Source organism: Rhineura floridana, chromosome 8, assembly GCF_030035675.1.
Source record: "Rhineura floridana isolate rRhiFlo1 chromosome 8, rRhiFlo1.hap2, whole genome shotgun sequence".
Taxonomy (NCBI): domain Eukaryota; kingdom Metazoa; phylum Chordata; class Lepidosauria; order Squamata; family Rhineuridae; genus Rhineura; species Rhineura floridana.
This window is the reverse complement of record NC_084487.1, coordinates 23,938,990-23,953,378: the sequence shown is the minus strand read 5'-3', so window position 1 is coordinate 23,953,378 and position 14,389 is coordinate 23,938,990. Positions and strand designations below refer to the sequence as shown.

At 40.3% G+C, this 14,389-nt stretch overlaps 1 protein-coding gene across 1 annotated transcript in view; it reads left to right on the top strand.

Annotated features, from left to right (window-relative positions):
• Positions 1-14,062, top strand: part of CACNA1C (calcium voltage-gated channel subunit alpha1 C) — a 722,305-nt gene extending 708,243 nt beyond the window's left edge. The window contains exons 43-48 of the mRNA XM_061638625.1: positions 1,943-2,295; positions 6,373-6,504; positions 6,748-6,857; positions 7,821-7,924; positions 11,507-11,830; positions 13,018-14,062. Coding sequence (XP_061494609.1) covers positions 1,943-2,295; positions 6,373-6,504; positions 6,748-6,857; positions 7,821-7,924; positions 11,507-11,830; positions 13,018-13,314 — 1,320 coding nt within the window. The 3' untranslated portion in view covers positions 13,315-14,062. The remainder of the gene's footprint in view (positions 1-1,942; positions 2,296-6,372; positions 6,505-6,747; positions 6,858-7,820; positions 7,925-11,506; positions 11,831-13,017) is intronic.
• Positions 14,063-14,389: the final 327 nt, after the last annotated feature.

Below are 14,389 nucleotides of genomic sequence, written 5' to 3'. Positions count from 1 at the left end.
TTTTGCTTCTGTTTCTGTGAATATGTGAAGTACAGCAACACTTCACAACACTAAAAAAAGCTCCAAAAACAATTGTGGAATAATGGCACTGACTATTCTACAGAATAGTTCCCAATGGACATGAGGAGTGTCTTTGCACAAGATAAAACAGTGGGAGGTGAAATATATTCTAGAAAAATTCTAGGTGTGCTCTGTTTTAAATTGACCATGTCCACCTTTTCTTACGTGGAGTAGTTTAAGCATAGCAGGCTGAAAACATGCATCTTGGGCAGGCCAAGTTTGTTTTTTCCAACAGCTAGAGTCATTTCTTAAGTAGCAACATATTGTAACATGTCTGATTTTACATTAAACTGCAGTTTCAGATTCAACTGTTAATGCACCCAAAATAGAAATAGAGCATAACCTCCAGTTTGAATACCATGGTCTGAATGATCATGACTTTAGTGTTCAGTGATACATCTTTGCATTTGAGTACCTTTTCTAGTTCTCTCATAGCTGCCTTCTCCAGTCCTAGCCTTCTTCTGATTTCTTGATTGTCTCCATTTTGTTTATTTATTTATTTCTATCCCGCCTTTTGGCCAAAAGACCCATAAGGCGGCTTACAAAAAATAAACACAAATATAGAAATATGTATCAATAAAATTAAATAACAAGGTAGTAACATTATTGTGCCAGGTACATGGGACTTTTAAAGAAACAAGTGTTTTATTCTCAGAATTTTCTTCACAAGAGCTCCTATCAAAAGTAAGTGGATTGTTAAATGCATGTAGTGAATTCATTTTTATTTTGGTGATGTGATGTCTTTCTGTTCAGGCTGAGTAGGGAGAAAAGAATGGGATCCTCTTTCTCTTATTCTGGTTGGACATAGGTATCCTGGGAATTCTAGAAACTCTACACTAGTGAAATTCTGAATTCTTATACTCCAGTTTTTCCCTGTCACCCACTTTTGTTGTCACTTTTCTCTGTTCTTTCTGTTAAATCATGTCATTTCCTATAAAAGTCAGTTTGTTCAAGAAGGACATAAGAACATAAGAAAAGCCTGCTGGATCAGGCCAGTGGCCCATCTAGTCCAGCATCCTGTTCTCACAGTGGCCAGCCAGATGCCTGGGGGAAGCCTGCAAGCAGGACCTGAGTGCAAGAACACTCTCCCCTCCTGAGGCTTCTGGCAACTGGTTTTCAGAAACATACTGCCTCTGACTAGGGTGGCAGAGCACAGCCATCATGGCTAGTAGCCATTGATAGCCCTGTCCTCCATGAATTTGTCTCATCTTCTTTTAAAGCCATCCAAGCTAGTGGCCATTACTGAGTCTTGTGGGAGCAAATTCCATAGTTTAACTATGCGCTGAGTAAAGAAGTACTTCCTTTTGTCTGTCCTGAATCTTCCAACATTCAGCTTCTTTGAATGTCCACGAGTTCTAGTATTATGAGAGAGGGAGAAAAACTTTTCTCTATCCACTTTCTCAATGCCATGCATAATTTTATACACTTCTATCATGTCTCCTCTGACCCGCCTTTTCTCTAAACTAAAAAGCCCCAAATGCTGCAACCTTTCCTCGTAAGGAAGTTGCTCCATCCGCTTGATCATTCTGGTTGCCCTCTTCTGAACCTTTTCCAACTCTATAATATCCTTTTTGAGATGAGGTGACCAGAACTGTACACAGTATTCCAAATGCGGCCGCACCACAGATTTATACAACGGCATTATGGTATCAGCTGTTTTATTTTCAATACCTTTCCTAGTTACCTTCAGTAACTAAAGGGTTTGATAGTGTTGGGCTATATTCCACCATTGCAGTCTAAAGCATAGGGCAACTAGTACAAATATTGGTGAAAAGAATGACCATATCTTACTTCAAATAATACTGCATCCATGCAGAAATCAAACACTGCAAGTGTCTGTTTGACTCACTCACTAAGGTTATGTTTTTTATTTTGCTCACAGAGAGCAGGTGGCTTGTTTGGAAATCACGTCAGCTACTACCAAAGTGATGGCAGAAGTTCATTCCCTCAGACATTCACCACTCAGCGCCCTTTGCATATCAATAAATCTAGTAACAACCAGGGAGACTCTGAATCACCATCCCATGAGAAGCTTGTGGATTCCACTTTCACTCCAAGCAGCTATTCATCATCAGGCTCCAATGCTAACATCAACAATGCCAACAACACCGCCTTGAGTCGCTTCCCCAGTCCACCAAGCTACCCCAGCACCGTCAGCACTGTGGAAGGCCACAGCACCCCTTTATCGCCCACTGCACGGATCCAGGAAGTTCCTTGGAAGCTTGGCTGCAGAAGGTAAAGACTACTCCCAGTTACAGTACTTCTATTCTTTCCCATTAATATAGCATCATAACTGGGTCAAATGTATAAACAACTTATATAGTAGCCTAACTAACAATTTACATCTATATCCCAAACAATTATGACAGATAATCATTACCAAGTCTATTTATTCAGTACATTTCAAAATTTCTAACTATTTTAGAAATTTTATTTTTACATTATTATTATTATATTTTTAAAACGTATATAATCTATATTAGTAAAATAACTATTAGTGATGATAATTAGTAATCAACCTAACCTCATTTCTAGGTCTTTACAGAGCAAAAACCTGCTGTAGTGCAGTAGTTAAAAGTATGAGCTGGGACACAATCTCAGTGAGCCCCTAAGTCACAGTTTAAGCCCCAACTCACCCCTCCTATTATCCTCATCTTTAATATGCAGATAATGATACTGGCTTATCTTACATGTATTATCGAGATATATGTGAAGTGCTTTGAACACCCTGGAAAAATATTATACTAATATTTATTGGTAATATCATTGATTATCATCATCATCATATGATCTAATGTGAAGCACGGGAGATGGATAGCAAGTCCTATAATGAAAGCTAGGATTATCAATGCCCAGGCTAATAATCCTAATGGTCCATTAAAACATTTCTGCACTGGCAGAATTCCATGACTCAGATTTATATTTTAGTACAGGAAACTACTCCCTTTAGCACAACAAAGATGACATTTACAGAACATATAAAGAACCTTGGTGGATGTCCATCTAATGTAGTATCATGTTTCCAACAGAGGCTGGGCATGTGGGTCCAGAAAGCTCACAAACGTGCTATGAAGTTATCAGCCCTCCCTGTCCCTTGCCACCATTTAATTCCAGCATCCTGTATTCAGAAGTATATTGCCTCTGACCATGGAGGTTCAGTGACCATCACTACATCTTATAGCAGTGAATCCTGTGATTATGCATTGTGTTAAAAAAATTGTCTGTCCTGAATCTACTGCCCATCTTGACAGTCACTAATACTCTGTGCCATTGCTTCAGCCCATCAATCATTATTTTTAAAACTGCAGCAGAGATACAAGCATTGATGCGTGTGTTCTGTAACAGAGTATGAAAACTAACTGTACCATGCATGAACTTGTTTCATTATTTGTTCTTTGCACTTTACCCTTCCTCTGCTCTTTGTGCATCTGTAGGACATACAGTACATCGAAACAGCAGCACATGAATTATACAGCCACTAGAGTGGCTGTATACTATAGCTAGCATGGATTTTTCACATTCCGCAATGTTAAATTGAAAATACCCCCATGCCATTCTGATGCTTCCCATAAGCTCATTTCAAAACAAAACCTTACAAAACTTATAGTCCTGAATTCTTGCTTGCTTAACAACCCTCTCAATTTTCATGGCGATACACAAAACAGTCAGAGAGAATAGAGATCTCAAAGTCTAAAAAGAGGGGGGGAACTCAGAGCCCTTTTGGACTTTTTTCTCTGAGAGTTCTCATAATCTGTTGAAATTCATTAAAAATCAGCCATGTTCACAGAGTACCTGTCATCCTAATACTGACCTTGCCCCATACTCTGACCTTCATCTTCTGCAGTTTAAAAGTTAAAAAAAATGCCTGGCTGATTTTTAATTAATTTAATAAATTTTGGCTGGAACCCTATGATAAGCTCGGGCATGCTCAGTAAGAACCAACTGTCAGAATTCTAAAAGCCAGACTCCCAGCTGCTTGGCTTGGCTAATCAGAGGGCCACACCCACACCAGACTTTGATTTCATGTGAGACAGTCATGGCTTCCCTCAGAGAATCCTGGGAAGTGTAGTTTGTGAAGGGTGCTGAGAGGAGACTCCTGTTCCACTGAGAGAGCTCCAGTGGCCAGAGTGGTTTAACAGTCAGCCACTCTGATTGAAAGTCTGTGAGGGGAACAGGGCGTCTCCTAGCAACTCTCAGCACCCTTCACTAACTACACTTCCCAGGATTCTTTGAGAGAAGCCATGACTGTCCAAAGTGAAAGAAAGGCCTGGTGTGGATGTGGCCAGGACAGCTTTGGTTTAAATTTGGGTGGGAGGCTACATGTGCCTGCTGTAGAATAAAAAGGTGGGGGAAACACTAAAAAGCAATGACACTGTTCACAATGTTTTCCTTTTGGAAAGGAAAGGGGCTTCCCCTCTGCCCAGTGCCCACCCACCCAATCTCCTCCCCTCCCCCTCCCTCCCCACCCCTCCCCCAGGTCAGTGTTGAACTACATAGTACTGTATTAGCACACTAAGCCAACATTTTGGCAAATGCAATGTGTTTCAATTCATATTTTTTGAATATTTCACTGCTTGAAAAAGGTCTCGGTTAATTTTTAGATCATATAAGAAATGCCAGCTATCATTAATAATTATAACTCACTCTTTGATTTTCAGGTGAGTTTACATCAATTTACATCAATGTAACTGAGATTAGAGCAGTCCGGTGTTCTTTGGCAAAGCTTTATCACGTTTCCTGAGAGGGGAAAAAAAGTGCTATCCAACTAGTTTTTTTCTATTTCTCTGCCTACTCCTGCAAATCCAAAAGAAATCCAAATCTAGGTTTATTCCTCTTCCTTTCCATCTATATTCCTGATTCAATCTTCTTTTCCTTCCTATGCTTCCTCTTCATTGCCATCTATATTCCTCATTCAATCTTCTTTTCCTTCCTATGCTTCCCTGAAGAACCAGGAAACATTACTTAGAATGTAAGATGTAAGTACTTAGGATATAATAGATTAATATTAAATTTAAACCATTTATTTTTGGTATTAACAGACTTACTGAGAGAGGGAGAGACAACATCACTTACTGAACAAGACAAAAGTTTGATTTGCACTAATATCTATTTGCATATGGACTTAGAATAAATTATTGTGAATGAGTTATCCAGCACACATTTCAGTCACTTTGTAACCAGTTCTGAGTGTCCAGGCCAAACTACAAACTATGTTGGAGATCCATGACTATCTTCCAACTTTCTTTAGAAAAAATACTGAAATAGAGTTATGAGAAACTGCCCATCTATTCAGAGCAGCACCAAAGCTAGAGGAAGTGTTTAATCTTTCATCTGTGCTTTTTTCCAGAAAAAAATTAAATATATATGCAGAGCTGCTATTGGTTTGTTGAGAAAAATACAACTACCTGTACTTCCTACAAGGCAAATAGTAGGTTGTTCAAAAAACATTGGGAAGGTTAAATAACTTTCTTGTTCCACTAACGCTCTGAATAAATTTGTGGCCTCCCGTGACTTCATTTCAGGTCTGTTTTTTTAAAAACTGAGACATAAATCATTAATATCCTGCAAAACATATAGTCCCCCCCCCCAATATATCTCAGGTCTGTTTCACTAAGGCCCTGCTGTTAAGATCACAGTGTTGTATCCTGGAGTTTGTTTATTTCACATTATTTCATATATCTATATACCATTTAATACCAAGCAGGCCTGGTGCCAGCATGTGGCCTGATAGGGCACCGGCCCAAGGGCTCTTGGTGGTGGTGGAAGGAAGGGTATGATTTGCAGCACAGGTCAACCTTACCCAGGGTGCAAATCATGACCTGTGAGCCAAAGCTGGCATAGATCACAGGCTCCACCTCCCAGACAACAGCCCCCACCGATGCAGTCGGTGTGGGCTTAAATATGCTTGGCTGTCCAGCCTCCCACATTGCCATGTCAGTGAGTGCAAAGGAGTGCTGGCATGCTGATGTGACGACATGGGAGGCAGGGCCTATTTAAGCCTGCATCAGCTGCATGGGGGGAGTGTTCATGCTCGAGGGCCCCACTCATGCCTGGAACCAGCCCTGACACTAAGTCACTAATCTATAGTTTTAAGGAGTTCTCAGTTAAGTGTGCTTTTGGGAAAAGACATGAAAGTTCTATTTCAGAAGTATGGGCAAGCATCAACAACATGAAGGCTAAAGCATATGCTTTCTGTCCCCCTTCCCCAGATTAGCTTTAATTAGGGGCTATGTGTAAAAACTATCTCACCTTTTTCATAATTTACATTTTGTGTGATTTCTTTGCATTTTGTATCTCTCTTTCGTTTATTAGATCCTGTTCGAAAAACAGTCAGGTGGCTATTGTTTGTGAGGAAGATGCTTCTCAAGAGGAAGAAAAATATGATGAGCAACTGAATAAAGAAATTGAGTACTGTAATGAACCAAGCGTGCTTACCACTGAAATGTGAGTATTTCATTATTCCAGTCAAGTAAGTTGAAGGGGAGAAGTCCTGCAACTCCAGTCCCATAAAGCAAAAATCCCAGAGTTCCCATGTATTCCATGTATTCCCATGTGAAAGAAATGCCTGTCCTAAGGGTTGTAGAATAGGACAATATATTTCTAATCCTTACCAACTCTTAGGAGCCATGTCCGTAGTAAGAGCTAACTTAGTTAGGTATCTTCAAAAGGTGTTATTTTCCATTACAGGCTCTCATGTGAAGATGATGAACACAGGCAGCTAACTCCACCTGAACACAAGAAAAGGGAAAACACCCGACATTCTCCAAAGAGTGGGTTCCTGTATTCCTCATCACTAAGTAATAATTCCAGCTTGTTATGCAATACATACTTTGACAAGTTTCATTAAGGTGTTCAAAGTTCTACTTTTTGTTGTGTACATCGCTTCTTTTGACAAACATGAAACTATCTGTTAAGAAGATTTTCTAGTTGTGAGCGTTTTCACTTCTTGACTGTGTTAGAATACTAAGGTTCTGCCAATTTGAAAAATATTGGCATATACATAAAAACATTCTACAGGTGTGGGAATTGTTAGGCTTGCTACTAATTTAAAACCTCCAAAGTAGTATAGTCCCAATTCTCTCAAATAGCAAACGTCTCAACAGTACTGCTTCAGACTGCAGGTGCATTATGCCATGAGGGACCATTTCCCTACTCCCCCAAAATTCCTACATATGGAAAACTAGGCATGTTAGGAAGGAGGCTAGATTGGAACCCTTCCACCTGACAGCATGTTTTCTTTGTTTAGGGATTTTTTCTCTATTATGCTTCCAGCTGCATTCTGATGTGGTACAGTCGAGACACAGATTTGCCATCTCAGTGAGAAATAGACCATATATTACATCTGATGTAAAAGTGATGTGATCAATTCCAATCCTGTACCTGAATGTGGTAAATGTGGTGGCAAGAAGGCATTTGTAAGGAGGAATCAGCTGAAAATGCTTCACCTCTTCTGTGCCTTCTGATTCTGTCCTGCAAATGGCCCTGAATTTTCTTATTTCCAGTCTTGGAATCTGACTGGGGTAAAAGTGTGCTAAAAACCAAAAGGGTTACAGGCGATCACTGGTGAGCAGGGAAAAACTGAACATCCACTTCTAACTGCCAGTTCTCCCCTACAAATACCCCACCCCTTCATTAGCGATACAAGACAAAAACACAATTGAGAACCCATGTTTGCATTACAATGTTACATGTGGTTAGACTCCTAATTGGGTTATGAAAGCAGCTTAAATTATAATACTTTTGTGTAATTGGCTTTGCAGGTCGAAGAGCATCCTTTCATTTGGAGTGTCTTAAGAGACAGAAAAATCAGAGCGCAGAAGTCCCACAGAAAACAGTACTACCCTTGCACGTGGTACCTCATCAGGTAAGCCTTCATCTCTGAGCATCTAACTGTTGGATCATATTCTTACCGAATGGTAAAGTATTCAGCTCATAGATGCTTCTGAACCCAGTTCTGTTTTTGGATGAGGAAGTGACATTGATGGTCAGAAATGCTGTCTTATCAGTTACATCTGGTACGACGGCACCTATACGCTTGTGGTAAAAAAGAATTTAGCCATTACTTTAAAAAACACTTCTATTTTTGCTCGGTTGCACTAGTTTCCAGTTCACTCTTGGGCCTAATTCAATATGCTAGTCATTGTCTTTGATGCCTTAACAATATGTGGCCATTGTGCCTGCAGGACCACCTCCACTCGTATGAACACCTGCACCTGCTGAGGCCTCTTGAGAGGCCTTATTGCATGTTATATCCATTATTCATTTCTTGCATTCTACATCCTGTCTTTCCTCCAAGGAGTACTAAGTGGCATCCATAGTATTCCACTACACACACAACAATTTATTCAAATAACAACCTTGTTAGGTGAGTCAGTCCCCTGGAATCAACCAGTAAGCTTCATAATTGAGGTAGAATTTGAACCTGGATCTTCCCAGTCCTTGTCCAAGACCCTAACCCACGGGTAGCCAACATGGTGCCCTCCAGATGTTGTTGGACTTCAACTCCCATCAGATACCACTAGCATGGCCAATGGTCAGGAACAATGGGAGTTGTAGCCCAACAACATCTGGAGATCACCATGTTGACTAACTCCGCTGTAACCACTACACCACACTGGCTGTATGTCTGTCCAAAAAGTACACTCCATGTCTGCCCATAGCAAAGAGCTCCCAATTGTTGCATCATCCCTACAATTTGCTCTCTCGGAAGCTCCACCTCAGCTTAGCTCTCCTTGGGTTTCAGAAATAAGTAAAATTATTTTATGCTTTTGGCATTTAGAGACATGAACTTGAAGCTATATTGAAACTGCTGTTTTAAATTACACTTTTAAAAAGTACGCTATATTTATTGGGTTTTTTTTTACTTTTTAGGAAGGAAGGTTATACTATTTATTGTATTTATAGTCCACCTTTTCTCCAAGGAGCTCAGGGTGGCATACATGGTTCTCTACTTCCTCATTTTATTCCCACAACAACCCTGTGAGGTAGGTTAGGCTGAGAGGCAGTGACTGGCTCAAGGTCACCCAATGAGCTTCATGACTGAGAGAATTCAAACCCTGATCTCCCAGGTCCTAGTCCAGCACTCTAACCACTACACCACATTGGCTGTAACCATAATCATCTATATCACTGGATTTCTGTTTTTATCTAAGTTTTTTTATATTGTTTTACTGGTTTTATGTTGATTTGTATTGTTTGAACACTGCCTAGAATTTTTTAAAATATGAAATGATTGAGAAATAGGGCTCCTGCTGGGAGGAGGGGTGGGATATAAATCAAATAATAAATAAACAAAATAATGGCTTGAGGAAAGAAATCATGCAATATGGATCTTCAGGCTAGTTTAGGTTTATAGGAAACACTGATAATCCTCATGTGTAACTATAATTCAAAACCATATTGTTTATTCCTTATGGGAAAGATTCTCACTCTCCAACTCTTCTGCAAAGCACTTTATTAATGCAAGCTGATCAAGTGCCTTCATTAAGCCTTCTGGAATAAGCCTCACTAAGTAAGATGTTTCAATAAGCCTTTGAGAGCAAAAGTTCATATGTTTCAAGACATGGATGGCTTTCACATTTCAGAAGGCTCAAAAGCAAATGACAGATGGAGTTTTACATGACCATGATAGCCTTGAAATGTGGTGTTGGAGGAAAGTTTTGTGCATACCATGAACTGCAAAAAAGACAAATAATTGAGTGTTAGGACAAATTAAACCAGAACTATCTAGAAGCTAAAATGATGAAACTGAGGTTATCATACTTTGGACACATAATGAGAAGACATAACTCACTAGAAAAGACAATAATGCTGGGAAAAACAGAAGGAACTAGAGAAAGAAGGCCAAACAAGAGATGGATTGATTCCATAAAGGAAGCCACAGACCTGAACTTACAAGATCTGAACAGGGTAGTTCACGACAGATGCTATTGGAGGTCGCTGATTCATAGGGTTGCCATAAGTCGTGATCGACCTGAAGGCACATAACAACGATAGCCTAGGAATGTGGCCAAACTGCCAGAAACACATTCTGGAGAGGACCAAGGGGCATGTAGGATCACCATAGGGCTTTGTTGGGTTGCGCTTGAATGGAGGTGCTTCTGTGAACCTTGCAAGTAGTGATTATGCAGCCACTGAGATTACAGTAGGGCCCCACTCATATGGCAGGTTAGGTTCCAGACCCCCGCCGAAAAGCGAAAACTGCCAAAAAGTGGATCAGCTGTAGCATGGGGATCTGGAACCTAACCCACTAATTGCACCAGAGGAGAAGATCAGCTGTAGCACGCTACAGCTGATCTTCCCCTTCTCTGGTGCGATCAGCTGGAGTGTGGGGAGCTCCAGCCCCCCCTCCAGCTGATCGCCCCACTGGCACCGTATTAGCAGGATGCCAAAAAGCAGGGTGCCAAGAAGCGGGGCCCTACTGTACTATTATGGAAATGCTATCACAGAAACTGTGATGGCCATTAATACATCATGTATGTGGAGGTGCTGGCTCATAAAAAGAGGGACTCTAGGCCACCACAGCCACAACCAACTATCACACATTAAGTGGCCCTAAGATATGAAAAGTACTCTCATTTCCGCTTGGTACAAGGATAAAGAACAGCAGCAAAGCTTTATAGAATCAGTATGCCTCATACTTAACTACTGCTGGACCTGTTCTTAATACTAAATAACTCATTGACATGTTTTAGGGCTTTTTACCAGCCAAATCAAAAGGATGCATTTTGTCATCCTAAACCAGCTTCAATCCATCAAACTGATTAAATCAAGGCACATCAATTTATATATGACACCGTACACAAAGAAGTGAAGTGGTCAGAGCTGTGCCTGATACCTTTGAACTCCAAGTCAATGGATCAGGTTCTAAATGCAATTTCCAGCAGCTGACATTCAGAAGTATGCTGCCTTTCAAACTGAAGGTAATATAGCTATCATGACTAGTAGCCATTGACATCCTCCATGAATTTGTCTCTCCCCCCCCCCAAGCCATCTAAGTTGGTGGCCATCACTATATCTTATAGAAGCAAATTCCATAATTTAACTACAGGCAATGTGAAAAAGTACTTTCTCTCTCTCTCAAATCCCAACATTCAGCTTCATAGGATGATCTTGGGTTCTATTATTATGAGAAAGGGAGAAGATTTTTTTCTCCCTGTCCACTTTCTCCATATCATGCATAATTTTATATACCTCTTTCATGTACCCCCTTATATGCCTTTTTTTGTAAACTAAAAAGACCAAAATGTTATAAACTTTAATACAGATGAAATATAAGGGAGCAGAATACTGAAGCAATGCCATTAATGTCCTAAAAATCATTACAACCAATCTGACAGTTAAACTTGAGCTTTTTTCAAGACATCTAGTAGTTTTTTCCCCCCATATTACAATTCGACTTGTAGCCATTGTCATTTACAATGTTCTCCTTTTTCTCTGCCTATAGGCATTAGCAGTTGCAGGTCTGAGTCCTCTTCTTCAAAGAAGCCATCCACCCATAAGGTCCTCTCGGTCATGTGCCACACCCCTTACTACACCCTGTACACGAGATTGGCCACAGCAGTCTATTAAAACCTTGCGGTTTGAAGGAAAGGAGTCCAATGAGAAACTCAATAACAGCTTCCCATCAATACATTGCAGCTCCTTTTATTCTGAAAGCACCAGCTCTAGCAGCAATCGAAAAGCCAGGCCAGTCTCCCTCACAGTTCCCAGCCAGACCAGAGAGTGTGGCAGGCAATTTCATGGCAGCGCTAACAGCCTTGTTGAAGCGGTAAGCTGATGTGGTGTTGGTAACAGCTGTAACAATCATGACAGTCATAGCTGTGTGGATCATTGTGCAAGCTTCTAAATGACAAACTTTTAGAGATCAGTTCCCAAGCTGCATATATTATATGCAACACATTATATTGCATGGACACAAACATAGCAGCTAAGCATTACTCTTCCTTTAGATGAAGGCAATATTCTTAACAATTCTTAGATAAACTATTAATCTCAGTAAAATCACCAGTTTCTATCTTAGTCATGTAGTTTTTGAGATCTCTGTCTCTGTTAATTCTTTGCCTTTTCCAAAAGCAATTAGCAATAAATGAAGGAAAGTAATTCATTGGGGAGATGGAATTTGTCAAATAGAAATAGGGGAATTGGGGTTGAGGGATATAAGCAAGGCTTGATGAAAATGCATATATAATTGCTGATGTTCATTGATTTCTCCACGATTATAGCCTGGCCTCCCAATCAGGATTGCTATTTCTTTAACCAGACAATTCTATAAAGCAATAGCTTTTTCTGCTGGCAGTTAAAAATATATATAACCACAGTGTACAGAAATGTGGTTTAATGCTATTAGAGTTATTCAATAAACTAAATGGCACTTTTACTGCAGCCAGGTGGCTGCCATGAGATATGTTAATATGAGCTGATAGCCCTGGCAGAGAAGGAAATAGTCACTCCTTAGCCTTTTAATATATATATTTGATGCAAGAGGAGACAAAATTCCTCTACCTCGTGTGAGTATTCCACGATATTTCTCTATGATAGCATGTGAATGAGAGATAATTGGCTTACAGTGCAATCCTAACCATGTCTTCCTTCCCAGAAGTAAGTCCTACTGAATTCAGTAGGACTTACTCCCAACTAAGTGGGGCTAAGATTGTAGCCTTAGATCCTAAAGTAGTTGTTCTGTTCATGTAAGGAGAAAATATTTCTGCCACCTCAACCCTCCATATGCAGCCCCACACAAGCAGATTTTCAGGGGTGCAGAGGGCTGTAGACGAAGGGGTGTTTCATCTATAGAAGGAAAGCTAGGAGCCAAGCCATTGTACTATAAAGCTTCCCCCACCAAATTGTTACTGTCAAGAAGCTTCACAGATGTTGTTTTGGTCCTCATTATAACAGTTGATATTAATACTGATTTCTGCTTTTATGCCTTGTGTTTGATCTCTTGGCTCTCTTAAGGTCTTGATTTCAGAAGGACTGGTGCAATTTGCTCAAGATCCAAAGTTCATTGAGGTCACGACCCAAGAGTTGGCTGATGCCTGTGACTTGACGATAGAAGAGATGGAGAACGCTGCAGATAATATTCTCAATGGTAACAGCAAGCCAAGCCCCAATGGCAACCTCTTGCCTTTTGTTAACTGCAGGGACTCTGGGCAGGACTGTATGGGAGAGGAAGAGGAAGCAGCCCAGAACCCAGATTGTAGAAAAAGTCAAGAAGAACCTAAGGACAGCAGGATTTATATCAGCAGCCTGTAGTTGTCAAGGCTGAAAGTGATGCTGGTTTTTTAATTTGTTTCAATGTTCCTAATGGGTTTGTTTCAGAAGTGCCTCACTGTTCTCGTGACCTGGAGTAACCAGAACAGCGTTCTTCATTCATTTCTGTCAGGAAGAATCGCAGAGTTGGGTGGTGTAAAAGAGCTTTTCAAAAAGTGAACATACAACCCCAGCATGTGTCCATGAAGGAAGAAGGAGGAGAAGGAGGAGGAGAGTCAGCTCCCTCCTTTTTTCAGTCCCTGCACAAGGAACAACGGCTGCTTCCTTGATGGAAAACCTCAGCTTCCTGTGGGTGGCCCTAGCCAAAAGGACACTGCATCAAACGGGTGTCTTTCAACTTTGCTTGTACAAACAAAAATATCATTTTGCACATATTCTGTATGAGCCTCACCATCTCCATAAAGCCAAGGCCCTTTTGATCTGCAAGTGGAATAGAAGACTTCTGCAATGGATTCCCACACTTGCTGAGGAAAAGCAGAAGCTGCAAGGGTACAGGAGATGCAGGTGGCAATATTGCAGATGTTAATTAAGGGAAATGCAGACTCCCAGACAGTCTTCTCTGTCAACCAATCAGAGCTCAGGCAGTCTTCCCTGCCAACCAATCAGAGCTCAGACAGCTAGCTGTGCCAACTGCTCAAAGAGCAGGAAGCCAGCTCTGTCAAACAGGAGTTCAGGCAACCCGTCCATTTCGAAGAGAGGTGGTGATGGGCTTATGTAGATCTCTCCTTGTTTTTGCTGTTTGATATTTTCTTGAAAGCATGTTCCAATTTTTATTTTTAAATATTTTATTTTATTGTATTTTATTTTTTGAGGGAGAGGGAGTGAATGGAGTGTTTACAAAGTTTTGTAATCACCTATTTTTTTTCACCTTTGCAAATGTTTAAAATTGGTTTGATTTTTTTTTGTTTTCCTCCATTGAAGTTTAGTGGAAGCTAATAATGATATTAGAAGAGTTTTGCCAACCATTATGTACACCAGAATTTGTAATTTTATTTGAAGTAATAGGAAATTCCTTTTTTGTTGTTGTTTTATAATTTAAAGATAGTAGGCAATGCAC